The sequence below is a fragment of the Gasterosteus aculeatus genome, chromosome 8 (genome assembly GCF_964276395.1).
Source record: "Gasterosteus aculeatus chromosome 8, fGasAcu3.hap1.1, whole genome shotgun sequence".
Classification (NCBI taxonomy): domain Eukaryota; kingdom Metazoa; phylum Chordata; class Actinopteri; order Perciformes; family Gasterosteidae; genus Gasterosteus; species Gasterosteus aculeatus.
Window position 1 is genome coordinate 21,395,480 of NC_135695.1, and position 23,017 is coordinate 21,418,496.

Here is a 23,017-nt window from a genome sequence, read left to right on the forward strand (position 1 = left end):
CAAACCGTTTACGTGTTGAACACGGGGAAAAAATGAATGCGATGATTACAAACAAAAAGCTCTGATTCAGACATCTGGTTGGAGTGGAGTGTGAGGAAAGCTCACAAGGTAATTTCTCAGAGTGCATCCATGTTGTGTGTCCTCTTTCAGGAGGACATTATATCACCATTATAACACCACTGCAACACCATTATAACACCACTGCAACACCATTATATCACAATTATAACACCACTGCAACACCATTATATCACCATTATAACACCATTATTAGGGTCGTCGTGGTGGGAAGCACAAGGTTGGTGGTTCGATTCCAGGCTGCCCCATGTTCCATGTCGAAGTGTCCCTGAGCAAGACACCTGACCCCTAATTGCTCCCCGGGCAAAAATGTGAAAAAGCCACGGGTTTAAAGTGTAATGTAAGTTATAACACCACTGCAACACCATTATAACACCATTATAACACCATTATAACACCATTATATCACCACTGTGCGAGAGACCTGAGATCAACATTCTGCATGTTTACACCTGTTCTATGTTTTACATGCACATTCACAGATCTACAGAGTTAAATACACATTTATTGTTTTCTATCATTTATCTGTTGACATTTACGGCTTCGTGCACTGATTTGAAGATATGATGACACATCGACAATTCAGAACATAGATGAGTCTTTTTTACCACCTGATTACTCACACGCGCACACACGTACTCGTGCACAGATCTCTGGACACGTTCACGCATCAGATTACGCACACGCGGATCTCTGCACCCACGCGACGGATCTCAGTACGAGAGTCCAGAGACATTTACAAATCAGTGTTCCCCAGAGAGCATCCCGGGGGGGAGGGAGGAGGGGAGGGAGGGAGAGAGGGAGAGATGAAGTGAACAGACCTCACGTTGAGCTCACATGAACCTTGGCATCGTTTCCTGCGTTGGATCATTTGAGCTCCGCTAAACCGGAGGAGCACCGGAGCGCAGCGGCGGACTCCCGGTGAGCTCCGGTCCTCTCCCCGGTCCTCTGCCCGGTCCTCTCCCCGGTCCTCTGCCCGGTCCTCTGCCCGGTCCTCCGCGGAGGTTCGGTGAGCGACTACGCGACTTGACAAGTTTCGTCTCCTCCGGAGGATGGATTCCTGATTCCTTCTTCTCCTTCTCCGCGGATAATAACGCGAGCTGCCCAGGTGAGATAATTCACGGGGGAAAGGAGTAGAGGGGGTGAGGAGGGGGGGTAAGGGGGGGGGGTCGAACCTTTTGACAGTTTTGAACAGATTGTCATCGGACGATATTTTTGCTGGCAAGGCACCGTTTTGTGAATAAGCTTTCTGGCTACTTTGTGGCTTCAATGTAACAGTTAACCCGAGCACTCTGGATCACGTGCACGCGCATCAAGTAGGTCACTCTTCTGGCTTCTGAACGAGACAAGGTCGCGCTCCGGGCGGCTTGGTCTCTCTCCCTCTCTCTAGAAGATATATATATATACATATATACACATATAAGATATATATATATATATATACACACATATATATATATATATATATATATATATATATATATATATATATATATATATGTGTCCTCTAGATATTCTAATAAGCTGTCCAGATGTGAGGCTGCGTGCCTGCATGCGATGCTGTAAACACAATGATGATCCTTCAGTATTTATTGTCTCCGCATCTCGCTCACAGAAGCGTGCAGATGAGGAGGATGAAGTGCACGGGGCTGCTCCGTGCACGCTCTTGTGTGGAGGTTTGTGAGCCACTTATGAGCGCGCCCCCCGTGCACGCTATAGTGACAGGACCCTTGTTGCTTTTATAATAAAAGGCATGGACGCACTCGCTCAGCAGAGTTCCTCCGATGTTATGAACGTATCTCTGTATCTCTGACATCATGACTAAAAACTCTATGTTGGATGTTGGATCCTCCAAAGCTTCATGTGCTAAAGCTGCATTCTGTGCAGTGACCAGCAGGGGGCGACTCCTCTGCTCCCATGGACGTCTATGAGGAAATGACTCTACTTCTCTGTAGTGACCAGCAAGGGGCGACTCCTCTGCTCCCATAGACGTCTATGAGGAAATGACTCTACTTCTCTGTAGTGACCAGCAAGGGGCGACTCCTCTGCTCCCATAGACGTCTATGAGGAAATGACTCTACTTCTCTGTAGTGACCAGCAGGGGGCGACTCCTCTGCTCCCATAGACGTCTATGAGGAAATAACTCTACTTCTCTCTTGATTTATTCCCTCAGTAAACATGTAAACACGAGTTTATGGTCTCAGTCTCTAGTTTCAGGTCTTCCTCCACACAGCATGATGTTCATCTAGTAAATTATAAGTCAAATAGAACTCAAAGCAGGGTAGGATTTAGGGCGGGGCTACCTTGGGATTGACAGGTTCCTCCCAGGGTCACACAATGGTGGATCTTGGCTGCAAAATAAACAGGATGGCGACGGCCCGAATCCAGTCCACGTGTCACAGACACTTTATGATTAGCTGTTAGCTCTGGCGCTACTAAAGCCGCAGCGCACTACAACGCCCCCGTCGCATGTTCTTCATGAATCGGTCAGTTCAACTTTATTCCAAACTTCGCTGGTTGGTCTGTGCAGTTAATGCGTTGTTTGCATGCTGGATCCCCCCCGTCCATCCCCCCCACATCCACGCTGCTGTCGGCATCACTTAAGGCCGGGCTGTAATGCGCCGACTGCTGGAGACCTGAGAGACGTCCACGTGTGAGCGAGAGAGCGCTCTGAGACGGACGCCATCGGGGGAGAGAGCCAAAGAGGCCCTAATGGAACAGACCGCGGCCCCTAAAAGCCAGCCGGGCTGCCCCCCCCCCCCGCCCACCAAACACACTCTACCTCCACCTCCCCCCATGTTAAAGGCCGACATGCACAGGCTATTTTTAATGAAAGGGGAAATAGCCTCGCTGCTCGATGCCGAGAGTGAAGTGAGACAGAAACAGCGATTTGCAATTTCGAGCCGTGTCACCACTCATCATTCCGTTCTGAGCCGGCGACGCGGGATCGTCCTCGCGCTTTTATCCTGCATCCTGCAGCCGCTCACACACACACACACGCACACACACATCTCATGCGCACTGTAAAGACTTCAAACAACGGGGGAATGACATGCACTGCTGGCAGCGTGGAGCGAGAGAGGAGATGTAAGCCGTACACTAATCGCACAATAGCTGAGGATGACAAGAGTGTTTTTTTTTGTTTTTTTCGGAGGAGCCTCTTCTGGTGTTTTGTTTTGATTTAAGATGCCGGCAAACAGATGCCGAACACGCCGCGTTACAAACGATGCCGGATGAAAAATTCAAGGGCGAAATTTCTACTGAGAAGAAAATGACGTTGAGAGAGAAGAATTTATTTAAATGACTTTTGAGAAAGTAGGTCAGGAAAAAAAAAGACCGATCGGTTTTGTTTCCATGTGTCCTTTTCTTTTCACACGAAGCAAAACATTTAGATGATTGCGCATGTGATGCTCCACAGTGTACCGGAGGCCTATGGACCTCTCCTGTGCTCATTTGCATCTAAATGAATGGACGCTCACGTTCCACATACGTGTGTTCAGGTGATTCAGGGTCATCGGCGTGCACTTTGTCGTTCGTGTTCTTTGGGCCGCTACGTTGATGGTTTGCATGACGCGGCGCGCCACGCGGGGAAGAGTCTTCGGCTTTTGCAGGATGTTAAGGCCAGAATCTGGTGTGCGAAAGAGAAACGCCTCCGTGCAAAACCCCATCAGATGTTTGTCCCTGCGTGGTCACTTCATCAGGTCCAATCAGGCGGAGAAACCAGAAGCTGCTGTTTTTATTACTCTGTAGCATTTGGGTGCAGAGAGGCCCCATCTTGAATACCCATAATGCATTGACACGCTTTGTCACGCTTTACCTTGGCGAGTATATTTGTTTGTATGAACGTACACAACAAGAGGCTGGACGTAAGAAGTGGGCGAGGGGGCGGGGCTTAGCAGAGCGTCACTCTGGAACATCAATTCACAGGAATTCTAATAAAAGCTGATTTTCACGGCGCAACAGTTGTGGATCGCGTCACGCGGCACAGGAGCGACCGAAATAAAGTGGCGCCGTGTTGCATTGTGGGACAGGTTGCCTCCATTGATGGATTAGCATCGCTAGCAGCAGCAGAAACTAATCAATAATGGTGGCGTTTGCAGACGAGAGCAGAGTAAAACAGAGATGACGTCGTCGTCGTCCCGGTGAGGTGATCTGTTTGGGTCCGGTCTCACCACGCTGTGGTCTTCAGTTGGTTCTTCTCTCCACCGGCAGCAGAACTGATTGTTTTGATCATTTAGAGATGGCGGCTTCGTGGAAACAACGCTAATCACGTGTTTCTCTCAGGCGATCCGGCCGGCTCGCCCGGCGCAGCGGGGAGATGTTCCACCAGACGAAGGCGCCCCTCGGGGGGGAGAAACCCCGTCGCCGGCTGCATTTCATCCGCCGTCCGTCAGCGACTCTGTGAGCCGGTTAAGCTCAGCGATGGCTGCAAGTCCTCCGCTTCTTCTTCTTCTTCTTCTCCTCCGTCTCCTGCTCCTTCTGGTCCTCCGCCCGGGGGAAGGAAGCGGCGCCTCAGCGGCTTTCGGCCTCTGGGAGGACGAGCCGCGTTCGGAAGCGATATCAAGCGAAGGGCGACGGGTGAAACCTCCGCCGGAGTCGCGCGACAACTTCATCCGGCGACCCGAATGGCGTGAGAGCCTCTTTCGGAGGGCGGAGGTCGCTGGCAGGGCCCCGCCCGCTGCGGCCCCGAGACCAGGCGACGGCCGACCCGACGGCCTCAAGGACCTTTTCGCCAGGCGAACGCTGACGCTCGAACGACCAGAATCCGCCGGCGGCGGGGAGGAGCCTCGGACGCGGCGCCGCAGGAGCTGGCTGTGGAACCAGTTCTTCGTGATCGAGGAGTACCAGGGGCCCGAGCCGGTGCTCATCGGACGGGTAAGCTGTCACGTCCTCGCCGTGGGCCGCGTGCGGGGGGGGGGGCGAGTGTGGGCGAGAACGGGTTCAGCAGCGCCGGAGTCGTTTAACTCAAGCCGACTGAAGCGCTTTGATCCGCTCACTCGGCCGTGCACCATTACACACATAAGTCATGTTTCACCGCACGTCCTCGCACTCCCGCTCACGGCGCCGCTCCGCTTCCCTCCGTGTGGTGTGAGAGCGCTGGGATGACGAATGCTCGCCAAGCACATCTGCCCCCCCCCCAAAAAATCTCTGCCTTTCAAGGTTTGTTTCCTCCATATGAAGTAAAAGACAAAAGTGTGACTCTGTTTCCCACCAGCGACAACACACACATTCATCTCGGCCCATGAAGGCCGTCCTTAGGTAATGTCCCCTCATCGGCTTTCAGTATCCAGTGAGCTCAAAGTGTCCTATGAGTCCTGTAAAACCGGACCATTATGCAGATAATATAGTCACCTCACCTCCCTTTAATGTCTTTTAAAATGACTTCTTTAAATCATTGTAGCATCAACACGACTATTGGGTTCAGTCACTAACAGACGACCATAAACGATGATCACCTCGACTTTTCTTTTAAAATTAACGTCATTAATCTTCTTTTTGGAGATTTTACTGCACATAAGAGGCCGTGCAAAACAACCAGGCAGCGACCGCCTGTTGTGTCTAGTGACCAGCAGGGGGCGACTGGAAGTCAGATCGCATAGACGTCTATGGGCAAATTACTCCGCTTCTCTCTCGTTTATTCCCTCAGTAAACAGTGCAAACACGAGTTCATGGTCTCAGTCTCTAGTTTCACGTCTTCTTCAACACAGCACGATGTCCATTTAGTAAATGATACAGTGGGGGATGCTCAGGGGCGGGGCTTAGTCTCTTTGACCAATCGGTGACGTCCTTTTTGCTCCATAAAAAGCCTGTTTTTATGTTTTCACACAGACCAGTTGGAACGGCGTCTCTCTCCCCACGTTGTGTCTCTGCGACTCGTCACAGTTCATTTGGCTCGTTCGCCCTCTGGAGGTTTGGAGAATAATGCAGCGAGCGTCTAAGACCCTGAGTGGCTTCTGACCACCGGCACGCAGCCGGCACACGTCAGCGTTCGCTCTCTCACCCCTCCGCAATGTGTCACATGAGTTCTACTCTCAAAGCGTCCCGTCGGGGTCACATTGGATCGGTACCAGTGAGGGAAAAAGGGGTTAAAGCGAGCAGTACTCACACGCCTCGTTCCTCTGATGGGGACACTCACGTGGTAAAGCTCTGCAAAGGGGGTTGTTTATTTGCCCCCCCCCCCCCCCCACACACACACACACACATAAAAGACAGGTGACACATCCAGCAGTTGACAGTCACAGGTGCCTCGATAAACCCGGAAGGTGGGTGAGCTGTGCGAAGAGGAGGAGGGGAAGTGGCGATGGAATTGGAAGAGACAGCGTCTCTCTTCTCCGTTGCGGGGGGGAACGAGGGGGGGAGGGAGGGAGGGAGGGAGGGGGGGGGATACATGTCTTCCCCGCCGCGAGAGTGTTTTTCCATGCTGACTAAAGCACAGCAGGATTAGAGCAATTAGAGGAGGGCCGGGCAAAGAGAGAGAGAGAGAGAGGCGATGGAGACGTCTCTCTCTGCTGAAGTGTGGGATCAGAATGGAAGCTGCTCTGCAGGGGGGGGGGGGGGGGGGGGGCGGGGAGGAAGAATGAAAAATGAAAAAAAATAAAGCGTGAGTCCCTTATCTCGCAATTTGTAGGGTGTGCGATCCCGAGTTTCTATAATCCCCAACTTTATCCTCCAAGACTCACACACGTACTCTAATCTTGCAGCTCTCTGCCTGCAGTGTGTGTGTATGTGTGTGTGTGTGTGTGTGGGTGTGTGTGTGTGTGAACCGTTAACATGCATCATGGTGGAATGTGGAGATATTTATAAAATACCAATTCAATTTCCCCATGAACCCTCAGGTCCCCCACAGCCGGGTTTCAAACCCTTTAGAGAAAAGAAAAGTGGATTTTTTTCCCACTCAATCGGTGGACATCTGATCCTAAATCGTGAGAATCTGTCTGTTAAATGTTTTAGACATAAAACATTTTATCTGTTATTATTTCTTTTTTATTATTTAATCCCTGAGGAACGTTTCCTGATTTTATTTATTCATTACATTTAAAGCCCCTTGAGCAACATATTCTGTATGAAATGTGCAGCATAAATAAAGATCAGATTATTCTTATTAATAAATTCCGCTGTGGCAGAGACACATTTCATGCATCGCGAAACAATACACGCGTTTGAAATTTGCCATCCGAATTGTTTTTTTTCAAAGTGTCGCAGCTAAATTGTTAAATGAAAAAGCGAGGCCCGAGCAGCGTTTGTGAGTAAGCCTCTCGGATTAAAGGGAAATGTGCAGATGCGCCTTCAGGGCCCGAGAGATGAAGTGAAGGTTCCTGGTCAGAAGCTCAGTGTGACGACGGCTGAGTAATCGCCTCCGCTTTCTATTTCGGTGCGTTTGGCCTTTTACCTTTTTTCCCCCTGAAGAGCAGAGAGCGGCGGGACGGGAGCGGACGGGCGTTCTGCGTGAAGCCGCAGACTCAAGGAGAAAGAGGAGGCTTAGAAGGTGGCAGGAAGTCGGGGTGGGGGGTGTGGGGGGGTGGGGGGGGCAGATGGCGAGAAGGGAGGGATGTAGGACATGTGCCGCCCGCATTGATGTGGAGTTTTATTTTTGCTCTCCTCAAATCCCCCCGACGGCCCGTCTGGTCCACTGAGTTCATCAGCTGTGTGCATCAGCCCCTCTGCCCCCCCCCCCCCCTCCCCCCATCTGCCCCCCCCCCACCCCCCTCTGCCCCCCCGCCCACGAGTATCACCCAACACCTGGTGCCGCTCATGTCGGATCCGGAGAGCTCGTCTGCATAAATCACCCGTTTGTGGGCGATAGCGCCGCCGCCCTCGGGAGGCGCTGTTGCGGCGCCCGCTGAGTTGTTGTTGTTGTTGTTGTTTTGTTTGTTTGCTCGCAGCTGCACACGGACGTGGACGGAGGAGACGGACGCACCAGGTACACGCTGGAGGGGGAGGGGGTGGGCTCCGTGTTCGTGATCGACGGCAACACGGGGAACATACACGTCACCAAGTCCCTGGACCGCGAGGAGAAGGACCAGTACCGCCTCGTCGCCACGGCAACGGACCGCCAGACGGGCCGGGCCCTGGAGCCCTCGTCCGAGTTCATCATCCGAGTGCAGGACATCAACGACAACCCGCCCGTCTTCCCGGACGAGCCCTACGTGGCCGTGGTGCCGGAGATGGCGAACATAGGTCCGTGAAATCACATCCGTCCAATGCAGAGCACTGCATTGTGGGATTGATTGTACATGTTTGACGGTGTTCCAGTGGATAGCGTGATGGTTTTAAGGCCTTTACACATCAGGGGATGGGAAGGACCTTTTTTATGATGTTTGAAGTTTAAAGTAAGGAGCCTTGCGTCCATGAAGGAACTCCACCACGGTCACATGACCTCTGATTCGGCTGTAAAGGAACTCCACCACGGTCACATGACCTCTGATTCGGCTGTAAAGGAACTCCACCACGGTCACATGACCTCTGATTCGGCTGTAAAGGAACTCCACCACGGTCACATGACCTCTGATTCGGCTGTAAAGGAACTCCACCACGGTCACATGACCTCTGATTAGGCTGTAAAGGAACTCCACCACGGTCACATGACCTCTGATTCGGCTGTAAAGGAACTCCACCACGGTCACATGACCTCTGATTCGGCTGTAAAGGAACTCCACCACGGTCACATGACCTCTGATTCGGCTGTAAAGGAACTCCACCACGGTCACATGACCTCTGATTCGGCTGTTGAAGTCATTCTAATTGTTTTTACGAAAACGTGTTATTCTGCATCAATGCAGACGAACGTAGGACGAATAAAAACATCTTTGCTTGAAAAATGATCCGGTGCAGCTCATTTAACTGCTGTTCAAGTTGTGTTTGTCCTCCTGCACAACTTTGACTTGTGTTATTTGTTTAGTATCTGAACATCTTAACAGCTGTGATATTTAATCCTACACATTTTGAAAGATGTCGTTCTGCACAGAAGTGGATTACCCGTTTAATCCTGCAGATAAGACGGCGTTATGAACGCCGCCACCCAAGCGCGTCGACCTTTCACCTCTTTGTGGCGTCTCTCTCCAATCGCAGGGACGTCTGTCGTCCAAGTCACGGCCAGAGACGCCGACGACCCCACGTACGGAAACAGCGCCCGGCTGGTGTACGCCATCACGTACGGCCAGGACCACTTCTCTGTGGACCCCCAGACAGGTGAGACGGCGACACAGTGAGCCCCCCCCCCCGGTCAGACCCCACACGTCTTTGCCGCCGTATGTCGAACATTTACATGATCTGCGTCTGTTCTGCGTCCATGTTTTTTTTTTTCTTCCTTTTTTTTCCGTGTCCTATTTCTGAAGACGCGTGATTTGCTTTGACGTTGATCCGCCGAGACGCGCAAAAAAAAAGAAATGAAAAAAAAAATCTGTTTTTTTTTCCGTCCTTTACGATTCCTCGCCCCGCTCTCCACCAGGCGTCCTGAGGACGGCGCTGCCCGACATGGACAGAGAGACGCGGGACGAGTATCTGGTGGTGCTGCAGGCCAAGGACATGGGGGGGCATCTGGGGGGACTGTCGGGGACGACCACCGTCACCGTGAGGCTGAGCGACGTCAACGACAACCCGCCTCGCTTCAGGAGGAGTAAGACGCCGTCCGAGCGCCGCTCGGCTCGCTCCTCCAACTGCACGCACGCACACACACGCACACGCACTCACACACACAATGTGCACGCTGCGCGTTACTTTATCAATGCATCTGCCGACATGCAAACCAAAGTGAAACACACTCTTTATATTTTCCCACAAAAATGTAAAAATTTCATTAATTTTGAATTTGTTTGATATTATAGTGACTTTGTTTTATTGCAAACATGCCTCTTACTGCTCTGTAAAGATGTTTTTTAAATATGTTTTAGCTATAAATTCTAACCCTGCTCCAAATCCATTTGAAAAAAATTAAAAATGTATACGTTTCTCTTTTTTTTTAAAGCGATTATTTATTCATAAGAGGCGGGTTTCTGTGAGAGTAGCTCCTTGTTGTACTGACATCCTGAGATAACTCTCTCCACCTGAAAGCTTCTCAGAGAGGGTTTTCGTTGCGTTCTGCGGCTCCGCCACTAGAGGCCGCTACGCCTCGCACGCGGCCCCCTCGACCCGCGTCTCAATCGCTTCGACGTCTGTGAGCTCGGCGGGAGTCTCGTATGCCTCCGCGGACGTCGGCCGGATGTTCTCCGGCCTCTGTGCGCTCGCCGCGGTCTCCGCCGCTTCCTGTCCGACTGGAGCCACTCAAGCCGTTGTCTTCAGTGGGAAGAACTCGGCCTCCTTCCTACGATGACCTGCTTCCACATCCGTAATAACGCTCGGCCCCCGAGGCTCAGAAATGGACTCGACGTGGAAGAGTGAAAGATCATGTCGGCCTTTTCTCATCCGAGCTTTTCCCCCGTTTCAAACTATTAATATTTCATCCTAAAGTTCAGTGCTTTCCGCGTCGATGGCCAGCGGAATCACTGCAGCGTGCGTCCACCACTTTCAGACGTATGCTGCTTCTCTCCACCTCTACTTCTTCTTCCTGACAGCCTCGTCTTACCCCCCCCCCCCCCCCCCCCCGTCCCCCCCGTCCCTCCACCGTCCCTCCACCGTCCCCCCGTCCCCCCAAACACACACACACCTTGTTGTTCTCGCGAAGATCAATTGTTCCTCAACACAGAACCAATTTAATATTCCCAAATGCCAGCAGTGTTATTTATGCGCTGATGTTTGGCTTTGTGCCCCCCCCCCCCCCCCCACCTTCCACTCGGGGTCATTATTTTCTGTTTGACAACGACGCCTCGATTTAAGCAAACGGCTCCTGTGTGAGCAGACGGAGCGCAGTTCTGCTGAGGAAGACACCTAAAATAATCTTCATCACTTTCAGTGAACCACAATGATTTTACATCTTTGCTGTAAAAAAAAGCAGTAATTTTTGCTGCCTTCATCGGTTCTAATCAGTGATTTAGTGTTATTGTGTGACATTTGTGTTTTAAATTAATTTACATCTCCTGCAGGAAACGTCATTGCATTCAAATATAGCATTTTTATTTGATAGTACTGAGATTATGACATTTAAAGAAACTAACAATAATAATAATAACATTATGCACATACATCAACAAAGCAGCATTTAATGAAATGTGGCTGAATTGTTTTTACAAATTAGGTTTTGCGTTTGCAAAGTTTTGCAAACATTTTCAGTTCTTTCCTGTCGGGCCGGCGAGACATTTTCTCTGCAAAGGTGCGTTTCAAAGTTTCGGCCAAAACAATTATGTCCCTCGCCGTCCGAGTTTCCCCATTTCACGGATCCATCTTCAAAACGCACGCTCGCGCACTCGACGTTCCCGAGAGGGAATTCCGCGCCGAACGCCACGTTGCTGGCTGTGACACGAGCTGCTCAACATCTTCGGGTCCCTGCGTCTCTCACGTCAGCATCGCGACCTCGTGCGTCACGTGACCTCACGGCCCTCCGCCGTTGCCCCTGCAGGTGCGTGGTCGTTCTCGCTGTCCGAGCTGGCGGCTCCGGGTGTGGAGGTGGGCCGCCTCTCCGCCAGCGACCCCGACCTGGGAGAAAACGCTCGGCTGGAGTTCTCCATCGTGGACTCGGAGGAGGCCGAAATATTCAACATCACGAGCAGAGAGCGGGAGTGCGTCGTCGTGCTGAACAAGGTGGGTGTAACGTGGTTGTGTCGCGCAACGCTGTGAGATGTTGGCGAACTCAATGTGTTCGCCAATGATGTTGCGAAATACAAAAGTCCATCAAATCTTACTTTAGTATTTAAATATTTGTTTATTGCTTATTGCTTTGAGCTCCGAAGGGGCGGGGCTTCATACCACATCCATTGGGCCTATCACAACAAAACATACGTTGTCATAGCGACCTGTAACACACGCATACATTCCCAGTGTCATACAAGTGATTGTTTTGTGCGTGACGTGAAGCTAACTCCCTGTTGGTCTCCCACAATGCATCAGTCCTGCAGCTCTGCAGCGCTGCTTTCCCTAAACGGCTCCGTAATGAGATTAAAACGTGACATTTCAGAGGTCTTTAAACCAATTTCCTTGGGTCTGGTATTCCAAGAATCCGTTCATTTTGGCATTTAAACTCTTCTGCACTCAAACGCGCCCCGATGCTTCGGGTTCAGATCCCCAGGATTCCACACGAAAGCGATTAACGATGAGCCGCCGCGTTCGAGGCCCCCGAGCGCCGGCACCCAGAATCAAGAGGCCGCGCCGGGCGAGGCGATCGCCGAACAAAACCTCACGCCGTCTTAGTTCCCGGCGAGAGAGGTCGCGGTTAACACCCCTCTCGCCGGTGTTAGTGAGTGAGGATGGCGGGATGAGGAGGAATTCGGTGAGTCACTGGTGAAAGGGTCATTTCTTCACGCCCAACAGCTGCTGGATTACGAGAGCCGCAGTTCCTACACCTTCTCCGTGGAGGTGGCCAACCCGGCGGTGGACCCGCGGTACCTGAGGAAAGGCCCCTTCAAGGACCAGGCCACGGTGCGGGTGATGGTCCTCAACGCCGACGAGCCGCCGCGCTTCTCCCGCGGCCGCTACCGCCTGGACGTGTCGGAGAACTGCGCCCCGGTCTGCTCCGTCGGCCGGGTGGACGCCGTGGACCCGGACACGGGACAGGGCGGCAACATCAGGTGGTTCTAACGTGTCGCCGCGGCCCCCTCTCGCCCCCCCCCCCCCCCCCTCCTCCCACACCACGGCTTATTCTCGCCCTTTTCTGCATCTCAGGTACTCGATCGACCCCCAGTCGGACCCCGAGGCCTTGTTCCGCATCGCCTCCGACACGGGCTCCATCAGCACGGTGACGGAGTTGGACCGCGAGCAGGAGCAGTGGCACAACATCACGGTCATCGCCACGCAGCGGGGTAAATGACGCCCCCCCCCCCCCCACCCCCCCCACACGCCCCCCGGGCAGCGTGCGGCCACGGAGACATGATGTTTGACATTAGTGTCTGTTTCCCTTCTCTCTCTCTCTCTCTCTTCTGCAGACAACCCGAACCTGGTTTCGAGGGTGGTGGTTGCCATAGAGACGCTGGATCAGAACGACAACGCGCCGGAGCTGGACAGGCAGTACGCGACGTCCGTGTGCGACTCCAGCGCCCCGGGCCAGGTCCTTGTTCCTGCTTTCATCTCCCACGTCTCTCTGCACTCGGCTCCTGCTTGTCATTCCACATCACGGTGGATATTAGAAATATTCCTTCAAAACAGGAGATGCAGCGATCGATCGATTGATCGGTCGGAGTCGGGCGGCTGTCAGCTGATCAGTTTCTTTTTGAAGGTCAAATTTACTCACATTAGATGCATAATTAGATGTTTTACGTCCCATGATGTTCATTTAGTAAATTGCGGTCCATGTAGAGTCGAAGACCCGATGAAGCAGGGGATGCTTCAGGGCGGGACTACACGCTGATTGACAGGTCTCTGTGTCTCTCGCCCTTAGTCCTGATCTGATTACTTTCGTGAAATTAATTAAAGTGACAAAAGAATATCTAGTTCGGCCAAAGAAGACAATCTCAGGGGCGCCCTCTAGTGGCGAGGTCGTAGATTGTAACCCAGTGAATAACTTCCCTCATTCGCTGCTCCATTAACAAGGACGCGGTAACGTGAGCCGCTGAGGTTAGAAAGCATCACCTGAACCCAACGCACAGGTTCGTAGCTTCAGAATATTCAATACAGACCAAAACATTTTACACTGCGTGACCCTTTAAATGTGCATATGTGAAAAAAAGGTTCCCGTGAGTGGGAAGCAACTAGTGGGTTAGCATTAGCATTAGCATTAGCTTGGATTAACGCTGCGTGGATTCCTTGTGGTCGGCCCCTTACGAAGAATAAATATTTCAGAATAAAGTAAATACAGACAATAAATATATATTTTAGAGTACTTTACTCGAATAGATTCTACTGTCAGGAACTTTATTTCCTCGTCAGATGTTGCACGTATCAACAGTTGCACCCAAGTCCTTAATTTAATTAAATAATTTGATTTTTGAAGTCGATAAAGACAGTAAATTCTGTTGTATGGTGTCATTTTCTTCTTCTCTGTCCCCGTTGAGTTGCATTTATCTCCACCACCACAAAGACTTCCTGACCTTTGTCACGCAGGTGGTCCAGGTTTTGCGAGCCATCGACCGGGACCGAGCGGAGCAGGACACGCCGATCCACTTCAGCGTCCCCCCCGAGTCAAGCTCCGCCCTCAACCTCACCATCAGGGAGACCGGAGGTGCCCGTCGCCGCCCGTCTCTGTTACTTGTCTTGTTGTCCAACGCTGTGCATCATGTCTGACACAACACGTGAAACTGCCGTTTGATCCCCATCTCTCTCCTCTTGGTTTTTTCCGACCACGTGATCAGGTGTGACGGCGAGCCTGGTGCTCCAGTCGGCCCTGGAGCCCCTGCCCGGCTTCTCCCCGGCCTCGCTCGCCCTCTACGTGCCCGTCGTGCTGCGCGACGGCGCCTCGGGCCTGACCAACACGGCCACGGTGACCGTGACCATCTGCCCCTGTCTGCGCGGGGGCATGCAGACCGAGGACCGGGGGAGGCAGCGGGACAGGAAGTGGGAGCGGCACGCCGTCTGCCTCCCCACGCCGTCCGCCTCCCCGTCCCTCATAGTCAGTCTGGTCACGCTGCTGGCGCTGCTGGCCTGCGTCACCACTCTGCTCGGTACGTCCGGTTCGGGTCTTGTGACTGTTGGTCACGTGTGTTGGTCACGTGTGTTGGTCACGTGTCCCTCTCCTGCCCTTTAGTGGTGTGCGCGCTGTCGCTGTCGCTGCGCCATCAGAAGCGGGACTGCCACTCGCCCTTGGAGGAGGACGATGTCAGGGAGAACATCATATCCTACGATGACGAGGGGGGAGGGGAGGCGGACACCGCGGCCTTCGACATCACGGCGCTGCAGAGCATGCACCGGATGCAGCACATGCACAACAACAGGAACATGTGAGCCGGCGCCCCGGGGATCAAACACCCGCTCGGCGGCGTGACGGCGCGCGCTTCCTCTGACCTCTCTCTCTCTCTCGGCACAGATGGTACACGCAGCAGAACCCGCCCAGGAACAGGACGTACAGCTGGAGTCGAAACCCGCGCCCGGGCCCGGACGCTCAGCGGAGGCCCGGCTCGGCGCCGCTGTACGGGCGCCTGTGCTACGGCGTGCACACGCTGCCCGTGCTCAGCGACTACTACCCCGTCGGGCCGCTGGAGGCCGGTCTGCAGCTCCCGCAGGTGACCCGCGGGCTCGCCGGAGGTCACGCCGGCGGTCCCCTCGTCATCCAGAACCAAAGCGCCTTGGAGGCTCCGCGGCGCCCTCAGGAGGCGAGCGTCTGTGGCCACGCGGCGGAGCGCATGGCGGCGAGGAGCAAAGTCAGGGGCAGAAACGAAGGCGGCGAGGAGATTGAGGATCCGGCAAAGGTCAGAGATCAGGGTTCCTACTGACGGAGGAGAGAACATGTGGGATTGGTGCGAGGAATGAGTGACATCACACTTTATTTTAGTCCCGCCCACCTGGAGCCTGTGACTCAAAGTCAGAGCTCAAACAAAACAAAAATAAACTTTTTCCTGGCCATTGATTTTTTTAAATGTAAAGAAGCATTTTTAAGCATACTATTCAATCTAAGTCATGTCAAATAATCGGATTGGTGAAAATGATATTTTAATAATTCAGACGCTGAAATTGATGCTGCAAATGAGAGGTTCCGTATTGATTACACTAGAAATCTGTTCAACATGCATTAAGAAATTTGTGTTTTTATATTTTTCCAAAGCACTCTTTAAATTGTTCTTGGTTTTAATTTGAGCCCGTAAATTCATTTCCATTGCAGCTTCTTCATTTAATTTTTTTTTTAACTAAACCACTTAAAAAATTGCAAAATTGCAAAACATTCCACGCTTTAGTAGTCAGAAGTCTGACCTCCGTCCAATCAGGTCACATGATCACATGGAGGAAAAATAATAATTGTACTTTCTAGACGTGACGATATGAAATACAAACCACACTAACTATATATATATATATATATATATATTTGCTTCTCCTCCTCGTGTTCTCCTGCATGTGAACGTCCTCTTTCTCTTTTCAGATGAACCTGACGGAAGCGACGGAGTCGAGGTCCGCCGCCGCCGCCACCGCCGCCCCGAGTGAGTCCTCGTCCCGGAGTCCCACCAGCTCCTCGCCCAACCGGCAGGAGGGCCGGCCGGGGTCGTCCCAGACTCAGACCAGCACCGGCGCCACCAGCTGCACGCTGGACGACGTGGACACCGACTCCTCCGTCCCCTCCGGCTCCGAGAGGAACTACTCCAACGGCGGCCACGCAAACCCCCCCGTGTACCCGAAAGGGGACGCGTACAGCGTCGTCGGCTCGCTCAATCCGGGCAGCGCGGGGGCGCGCGTGAATGGGGCGAGCGGCGCGTTGCGGGCGCCGAGGGTGCAGCTGCTGAGCATGTGCGGCCTCCAGAGGAAGGACTTGACCCCGCGGCCCCCGCCCCCGCGAGGGGGGGCCCTCGGCGACAGCAGAGGCTGGGGGGCGGAGCCCGCCGGGCCGGAGGCCGTCGCCAGCGCGCAGCCCCTCCGCATGGAAGACCTGCTGAACATCCGCCTGGGCCAGGTGACCTTTGACCTCTCGCAGCCGCCCTACGACTCGCTTCAGACTTACGAGTTCGAGGGGCGCGACTCGAGGGCGGAGTCGCTGAGCTCGCTGGAGAGCGACGGGGAGAAGGACGAGGAGGAGGAGGAGGAGGAGGAGAGGGCGGGCGAGGGGGAGGGCGGCGGCGAGGGGGCGGCGGCAGTGGGAGGGATGGACGAGCTGAACCAGAAGTTCCAGAGGCTGTTGCAGATCGTCCGAGAGAGGAAGAGGGCGAGGGAGGGGGAGGGGGCGGGGGAGGGGGAGGGGGCAGAGCTACGTGAGACTCAGCAGGAGGCCGAAGAAAGCGAACTGCACAGGTGGGATTTCTAGACGAGGAGTCAGAGGTCCGAGGGATGGATTTTAAGACCCGCCCCCCCCCCCCCTCACCCCTCCTCCCCTCGTGGAAAGCAGCACAAAGCGTTTCGTTTTCACCTCCACGTTGTTTGTGAAATGCACCTTGAATCCGTCACTTTTCACGCTTGTATTAATCATAATAAAGCACTCGGGCTTTCCACGCTATGAAAGATTAACTTTTTTGAAATATTGATTCTGAGGCCGTGAAAGCTGCATCGTTCCTCATCAAACATTGAGTGGGATTGTGATATTTAATATTGATAGTTTAATGGGGGGGAAACACTCACTAGGAATCCTTTGACTTTGAGAGTTGTTGTTTTACATGTAATATTTTCAAGCTGCTCACTATGCAATCTGCACCTGATAGATGGTCACTGCCTCCGACGTGTTGTGAAAGTACAGTGAATAACGTGTCCATGTGTAGATAAGTATCCGCTTCTGCTTCCTCGGTTTATCAAAGTGGTTTTTCCACGTAGGGAATAAAGCGTCTTATCTTCGGTTATTAAACTGCTGCAGACCGAAAGACAATTTTCCACATAATTTCAACCTGTCTCAGTTCATTTTAATTTGCTATTTATCTCTGGAGGCTTATTTATGTTGCACCTTTTAAATGAACAGACGCTTTTGTGCCGCAGCACAAGCTGCTATTGTTCCTGTGATGAGCAGCAACAACTTGGACTCTGTTATTATTCTGTCATCTGACTCACTGCCATGTTTCAAACCTCATTTCTTATTCGGGGAGGCGTCAGGATGCATATTAGAATAATTACATTATTTGGCATATTAGATTATTAGACATGATAAAAATGTGTTGTGACTTTTGTGCAATTATTTCCACCTCCTGTCATTCCTCCGGGTGGGAACTGAGCTCTTCATCTTCTCACAACAGCACTGAGCTTTCAAACCATATTTGACATGAAATCTTTGGCGTTGAGACGAGGGAAATGAGGTGTATGAAGAAAAAAAATCAAAAAAATCATTGTGAATTCCTCGGGCAAGAGAGAGAGAAACGCAGAGCAAAGTGAGTGGGAAATAACACCGAGTGCCAAGTGCTGTCAGAGCTCAGATCAAGAAGAGTTTATTTAACAATTGACTAAATATAGTCCAATTATTAACACTTCAAAAACCAAACAGTTAAGACAAAAATAAAATAACAGGGAAAATTTTTAAATAAGGAAGCATTTGAAATTCAAATGTGTAAAAAAAAAAAAAAAATGAGACGCGTTGCCACAGAAGTCCCTTTAAAGCGGGCTGAGGAGCGCGCGGCGCGCCGCTGCCCCCTGGAGGCCGCCACCGGCACTGCGCCCACACGGACCACCAGAAAACCACCACACATACATATATATATATATATATATATGTATATATATATATATATATATATATATATATACATATATATATATATATACATATATATATATATATATACATATATATATATATATGTATGTATATGTATATATAATGTGGCTCCTCCCCCTAAAATATTTTAGCAGTCACATCATTTCCTGCATTGGGGTGAATTTTTCTGCATTCATTCATTTATGGAGGAAAAGTATTTTTAAGTAGTAAAAAAAGGTTTACTGTTCTATATAACAACAATACAATATAATATTACTGCTCCACAAATCTCTGTTAAAAACATTTTATGTAAAAAGGAAGAACGAAAAGACAAAACACCAAATCATCATCACTGAAACCCCCAGACTACACAAATGGTGGTTAGATCCATCCAGCCATGAAGATGACTTTCTCTCCTTTAGGGGCGACGTGACATGACGGCAGCTGCTTGTGACTGGTGGAGGGGGGGGGGGGGGGGGGGTGGAGAGGGGGGGCTGTAAGCGAACAAAGCGACAGCATCCAGCCTGTGACCGCCGGGCCCCTCGTTCTGACTCGATCACATCAAGTTTAGGAAAACGAGTGCAGGTTAGACGAGAAAACAGAACCAGTCTGCAGTGGATGGAGAACCATTCCAGAACCATCATTCATCCATTCATTATTATTTCACTTTACACGTAGATTTTGGAAAATTAGCCTCCTGATTAAATGGGAGCCAATTCTCCCTTGTTTCAAATGAGTGAAAAACAAACATTTATGAACTATTTATTAACAAACAATAATAAATAGTTATTGGTCAATACATTCAACCAGAAATGTTTAATCCCTCTGCTGGAGAATGAAAAACATGTATCAGGTGAAGTTAATCGTATTTTCATGGTTTTACATCTGTGTGACCGGCCCGTCGTCGGAGAACGACATGTTGTAGACGCCGTCACTCACGCCGCCATTTTCTGCGTTTTTCACCCGCGCCTCCTCTTCCTCCACCGCCTGCCGGCCGCTTTTCTTCTTCTTCCTGCTGAAGGAAAAGAAGAAACGCGACGTGAATTGGAAATGGACGCACGTGCGTAAACCGCGCTTCCAGTCGCCGGCTCACCGATTCTTTTGGACCAGAGACGAGACGAGCAGAACCACGATGCCGGCGCCCACGGCGCCCATCACCACGCCGAACACGATGAGCCACGGGGCGGTGTCCGGGGGGACCGGCGAGGCCAGGGTGGGGGCGATCCCGATGAACTCCAGGGTTTTGTCCGTGAGCAGGAAGGCACTGTTGATGCGGTTCCTGGACTTTCTATTGCGAAAAAGAAAATCTGAAAAGTCTTCAGACAACTCGCTCAAAACGAGGGTCCTTCTTAACCACCAGATTGCTGCTTGAAGCTCAAAACCCTCCTAGAATTGTGAATACTTTTAAAAAAGGAATCTGCATTTCAGCAGTGAGGTTCTGACCTGTGAACGGCATCATTAGCATGTTAAGTTAGCATAATAACAAGTTAAATTCAGACCAACACAGCATGCTAGCTTAGCTCATCTGCTACATCCTTACATAGTCAGTTATAAGCCAGCTAATGTTAGCTAATGTTAGCAAATAAAACATCCAACATGTACCTTTATTTACGATAAAAAGTTTAATTTCCAACAATACAATATTAGCTGAGCTAATTATTATCTGCAACACCATTTCTTGATCTGGTATGACCTTCTATAACGGCTAATTTGAGCTAGCGTTAGCCACATAACAGGCTTAGCCTGTATGTTAACGCGTCAGTTTGTGTTAGCTAACATCGGCTAATATTAGCATTTACATGTTGCTGTGCTAATGTCTTATTTTTTGCCACGTTGGTAAATTTGTCGTTTCCATCGACCCCAAACACAACAAATAAAGCCACTCTCTCTGAAGTGACCTCTGACCTCTGAAAAGAGGATCAGCGGCGTGGCGCTGGCGATTACCTCACGGCCTCCTCCACCGCCGTCGCGTCCACCAGGCGCGTGGCGTCGAGCGGCGACGTCACCACGAACCAGAAGGACACCCGCGGGGTCTCGTCGCACACCACGATGTTCGACACGCTGGGGAGGATTCACGAGGCGACACGTCGACCACGAGCCACTGACTTTGTCGTGTCACATTTGTCGTGTTACATTTACTGTGCGTGAAGCTAAAGAGTAAAAACACAAAGGTCTTCTTACTCGTACTGTTCGCCGCCGAGGTGCATCCTCATGGCGAACGCCAGAGTGGCCCGGAAGAGGAACATTTCGTTTTCATTCCAAGTATACTGCAACAACAACAACAACAACAACAACAATAAAACCAGATCAGGTGCTGTTATTCAGAAAAATATATATATTTTAATTGATCAGCAGCTTGGACCTTGGACCTCACAGTGAGACACACACACACACACACACACACACACACACACAGCAGCAGCAGCTGGTTTCCTGAGCGATCAGCTGATCGTGAATAATAAATGACATTGTTAAAGCAAGTAGACGGATCGAACCGCCCATGAACGTTTAATACGTACGGCTTGATCCCCCAGAGCCGTGTTGATGCTGAGTCGGACTTTGTAGCCGCCTGGGGCGCCTGTGGAGAGATTTAACCGTCAGGAGGGTCCAACATTAAGCCGTCTCCTCGCCAACAGGGAGACCCGGGGGGGTCAAATCCCACTCGGAATCCGACCACAATCTGCGTTCCGTTGTTTACCGCAAGCAGAAGCACATTTCTTTGAACACAACATACGCGCAAAGGTGCGGCGCCTCACCTGGCCTGCAGAGCTGCTGGGCCAGAGCCGAGGAGAGACAGAGCAGGACGAGGACCTGGGCCAACATTTCCCCCGCAGGACCAGAGAGACGGACGGTAGAAGCGCGCTGCGGTGGAACCGTGTGGTCGTCTGGCGGAAGGCTTGCGGGGGTTAATGGTTGAACCAGGACACGCCTCCAAGGGCCCTCGCCAACCAACGTGGGACCTGGGAAGCAGTGAAAGGTGCTCCTGTTTGTTCAGAGAGAGAGAGGCTCAGTGTGTTTACCCAGCCGGTGTGTGTGTGTGTGTGTGTGTGTGTGTGTGTCCATTGGTTTACAGTGTTTTTGTGGCATGAAAACCGGGAAAATGCAGATAGTGGCCAATAAGAAGCGAGAAAGGAGCGAGCTGACCTTGTGCTCGTTGGTTTGAGATAAGACTCAAATTCCTTCAGCACAGGAAGTCACAGGCCTCCTTTGATAAGGAAACATCAAGAGGAAAGGAAACATTTATATTAACACCTTGTCCTTTTTCATTTAGGGATGAAGTGGTGAAGGTTCATGTTGACATCTACTCTTTAATTCCATAGATGCTCCTCTTAATGTGGTGATGAAATGGTGAAGGTTCATGTTGACATCTACTCTTTAATTCCATAGATGCTCCTCTTAATGTGGTGATGAAGTGGTGAAGGTTCATGTTGACATCTACTCTTTAGATGCTCCTCTGAATGTGGTGATGAAGTGGTGAAGGTTCATGTTGACATCTACTCTTTAATTCCATAGATGCTCCTCTTAATGTGGTGATGAAGTGGTGAAGGTTCATGTTGACATCTACTCTTTAGATGCTCCTCTGAATGTGGTGATGAAGTGGTGAAGGTTCATGTTGACATCTACTCTTTAATTCCATAGATGCTCCTCTTAATGTGGTGATGAACGGGTGAAGGTTCATGTTGACATCTACTCTTTAGATGCTCCTCTGAATGTGGTGATGAACGGGTGAGGTTTCGGTGCACAGCACGGAACAGGGAACAGATTTCGGGTAAACCGCTCTGATTTGAGGTAAATCATCCATCGAGCTGACGGTCGGTTTTGGTTAATTTTTCACCCTTTTATGAAGCAGTGAGTCGAGTCGCTGGAGTCAAAGTCTCCCTCGTGCGTGAAATGTTTAAAACCCTCGTTAACGGCGTTAAACGCACGGCTGCGGCGCCCTTCAGCCCCATAAAGGTCATAAGTGGCGTCCCATAAAACACGCAAACAAGGAAACGACGAGGAAACACCCACCTGACAGTCGCTTTGTCGTTTTTAAATACATAAATCACCTTTGTTTTTTTCCCATTTCATTCAAATGAAAAGTCTTAAGAGGATGAAATGAAAACAAGTGTTTTTCATATTTTGGAGCAGACTGTTTTTTTCGTGAGGCTAGTTTCATATTTTACTTTTATCTTCTCTTTTATCTTCTCATCCTCTTTCTGTGCACGACTTCCTGAGCAGACGGATTTCAGAAAGCTGGACGGGAATTCAGCTTTTTTACTCAAGAAACTACGGTTGAGAAACATCATTTCGAGGGAGATTTTGTCTTTATTTGAATGTCATGTTTGATGTTTGTTTAATAAAAAAAAGGACACAATGAGACATTTGAGCATCCAAATGTATTCAAGCCCATTTCCTCAACTCTCAGTCTCACGTTCACATAATTATGAATTATTATTTCATATTTAGAATCCTTAAGAAAAATGACTTGCTCCTCATTATGAATGACCTTCATGAGAAGTATCTAATGACAATAAAGACCTACTATGTCATAATAATGACTCATAATAATCATGGCATCCTCAATCAGTCATACATGTGACATGCTTACTATTTCATACTTAC

General features: G+C 50.7%; 2 protein-coding genes across 3 annotated transcripts; one reads left to right on the forward strand and one right to left on the reverse strand.

Annotated features, from left to right (window-relative positions):
• The first annotated feature begins 755 nt into the window (after nt 1–755).
• Nucleotides 756–17,879, forward strand: LOC144411498 (cadherin-24-like). Its single transcript, XM_078108733.1, has 14 exons — nt 756–1,186; nt 4,363–4,953; nt 7,962–8,256; nt 9,148–9,267; nt 9,527–9,694; nt 11,570–11,751; nt 12,478–12,734; nt 12,829–12,965; nt 13,089–13,210; nt 14,203–14,320; nt 14,451–14,759; nt 14,843–15,035; nt 15,122–15,503; nt 16,172–17,879. The coding sequence occupies exons 2-14, from the start codon at nt 4,501–4,503 to the stop codon at nt 17,042–17,044; spliced, it is 3,609 nt and encodes a 1,202-aa protein (XP_077964859.1). The 5' UTR covers nt 756–1,186; nt 4,363–4,500; the 3' UTR covers nt 17,045–17,879.
• Nucleotides 17,880–19,161: 1,282 nt separating this feature from the next.
• cltrn (collectrin, amino acid transport regulator) lies at nt 19,162–21,465 on the reverse strand. Of its 2 annotated transcripts, none has more exons than XM_078108735.1 (6): nt 21,169–21,465; nt 20,932–20,990; nt 20,594–20,679; nt 20,357–20,473; nt 19,506–19,700; nt 19,162–19,427 (listed from the first exon to the last, which is right to left on the reverse strand). In XM_078108735.1, the coding sequence occupies exons 1-6, from the start codon at nt 21,233–21,235 to the stop codon at nt 19,292–19,294; spliced, it is 660 nt and encodes a 219-aa protein (XP_077964861.1). In that variant the 5' UTR covers nt 21,236–21,465; the 3' UTR covers nt 19,162–19,291. The 2 variants fall into 2 exon arrangements, with proteins under 2 accessions (XP_077964861.1, XP_077964862.1); XM_078108736.1 differs by having other exon boundaries at nt 19,162–19,424; nt 21,169–21,454.
• Nucleotides 21,466–23,017: the final 1,552 nt, after the last annotated feature.

Coding starts and splice junctions, on each gene's coding strand:
- cltrn (XM_078108735.1), bottom strand. CDS start 21,235: ATGTTGGCCCAGGTCCTCGTCCTGCTCTGTCTCTCCTCGGCTCTGGCC. Junction 20,680..20,931: donor CGGCTCTGGGGGATCAAGCC/GTACGTATTAAA, acceptor TTGTTGTTGCAG/TATACTTGGAATGAAAACGA. Junction 19,701..20,356: donor GCGGTGGAGGAGGCCGTGAG/GTAATCGCCAGC, acceptor TTTTCGCAATAG/AAAGTCCAGGAACCGCATCA.
- LOC144411498 (XM_078108733.1), top strand. CDS start 4,501: ATGGCTGCAAGTCCTCCGCTTCTTCTTCTTCTTCTTCTCCTCCGTCTC. Junction 9,268..9,526: donor CTCTGTGGACCCCCAGACAG/GTGAGACGGCGA, acceptor GCTCTCCACCAG/GCGTCCTGAGGACGGCGCTG. Junction 12,966..13,088: donor GGTCATCGCCACGCAGCGGG/GTAAATGACGCC, acceptor TCTCTTCTGCAG/ACAACCCGAACCTGGTTTCG.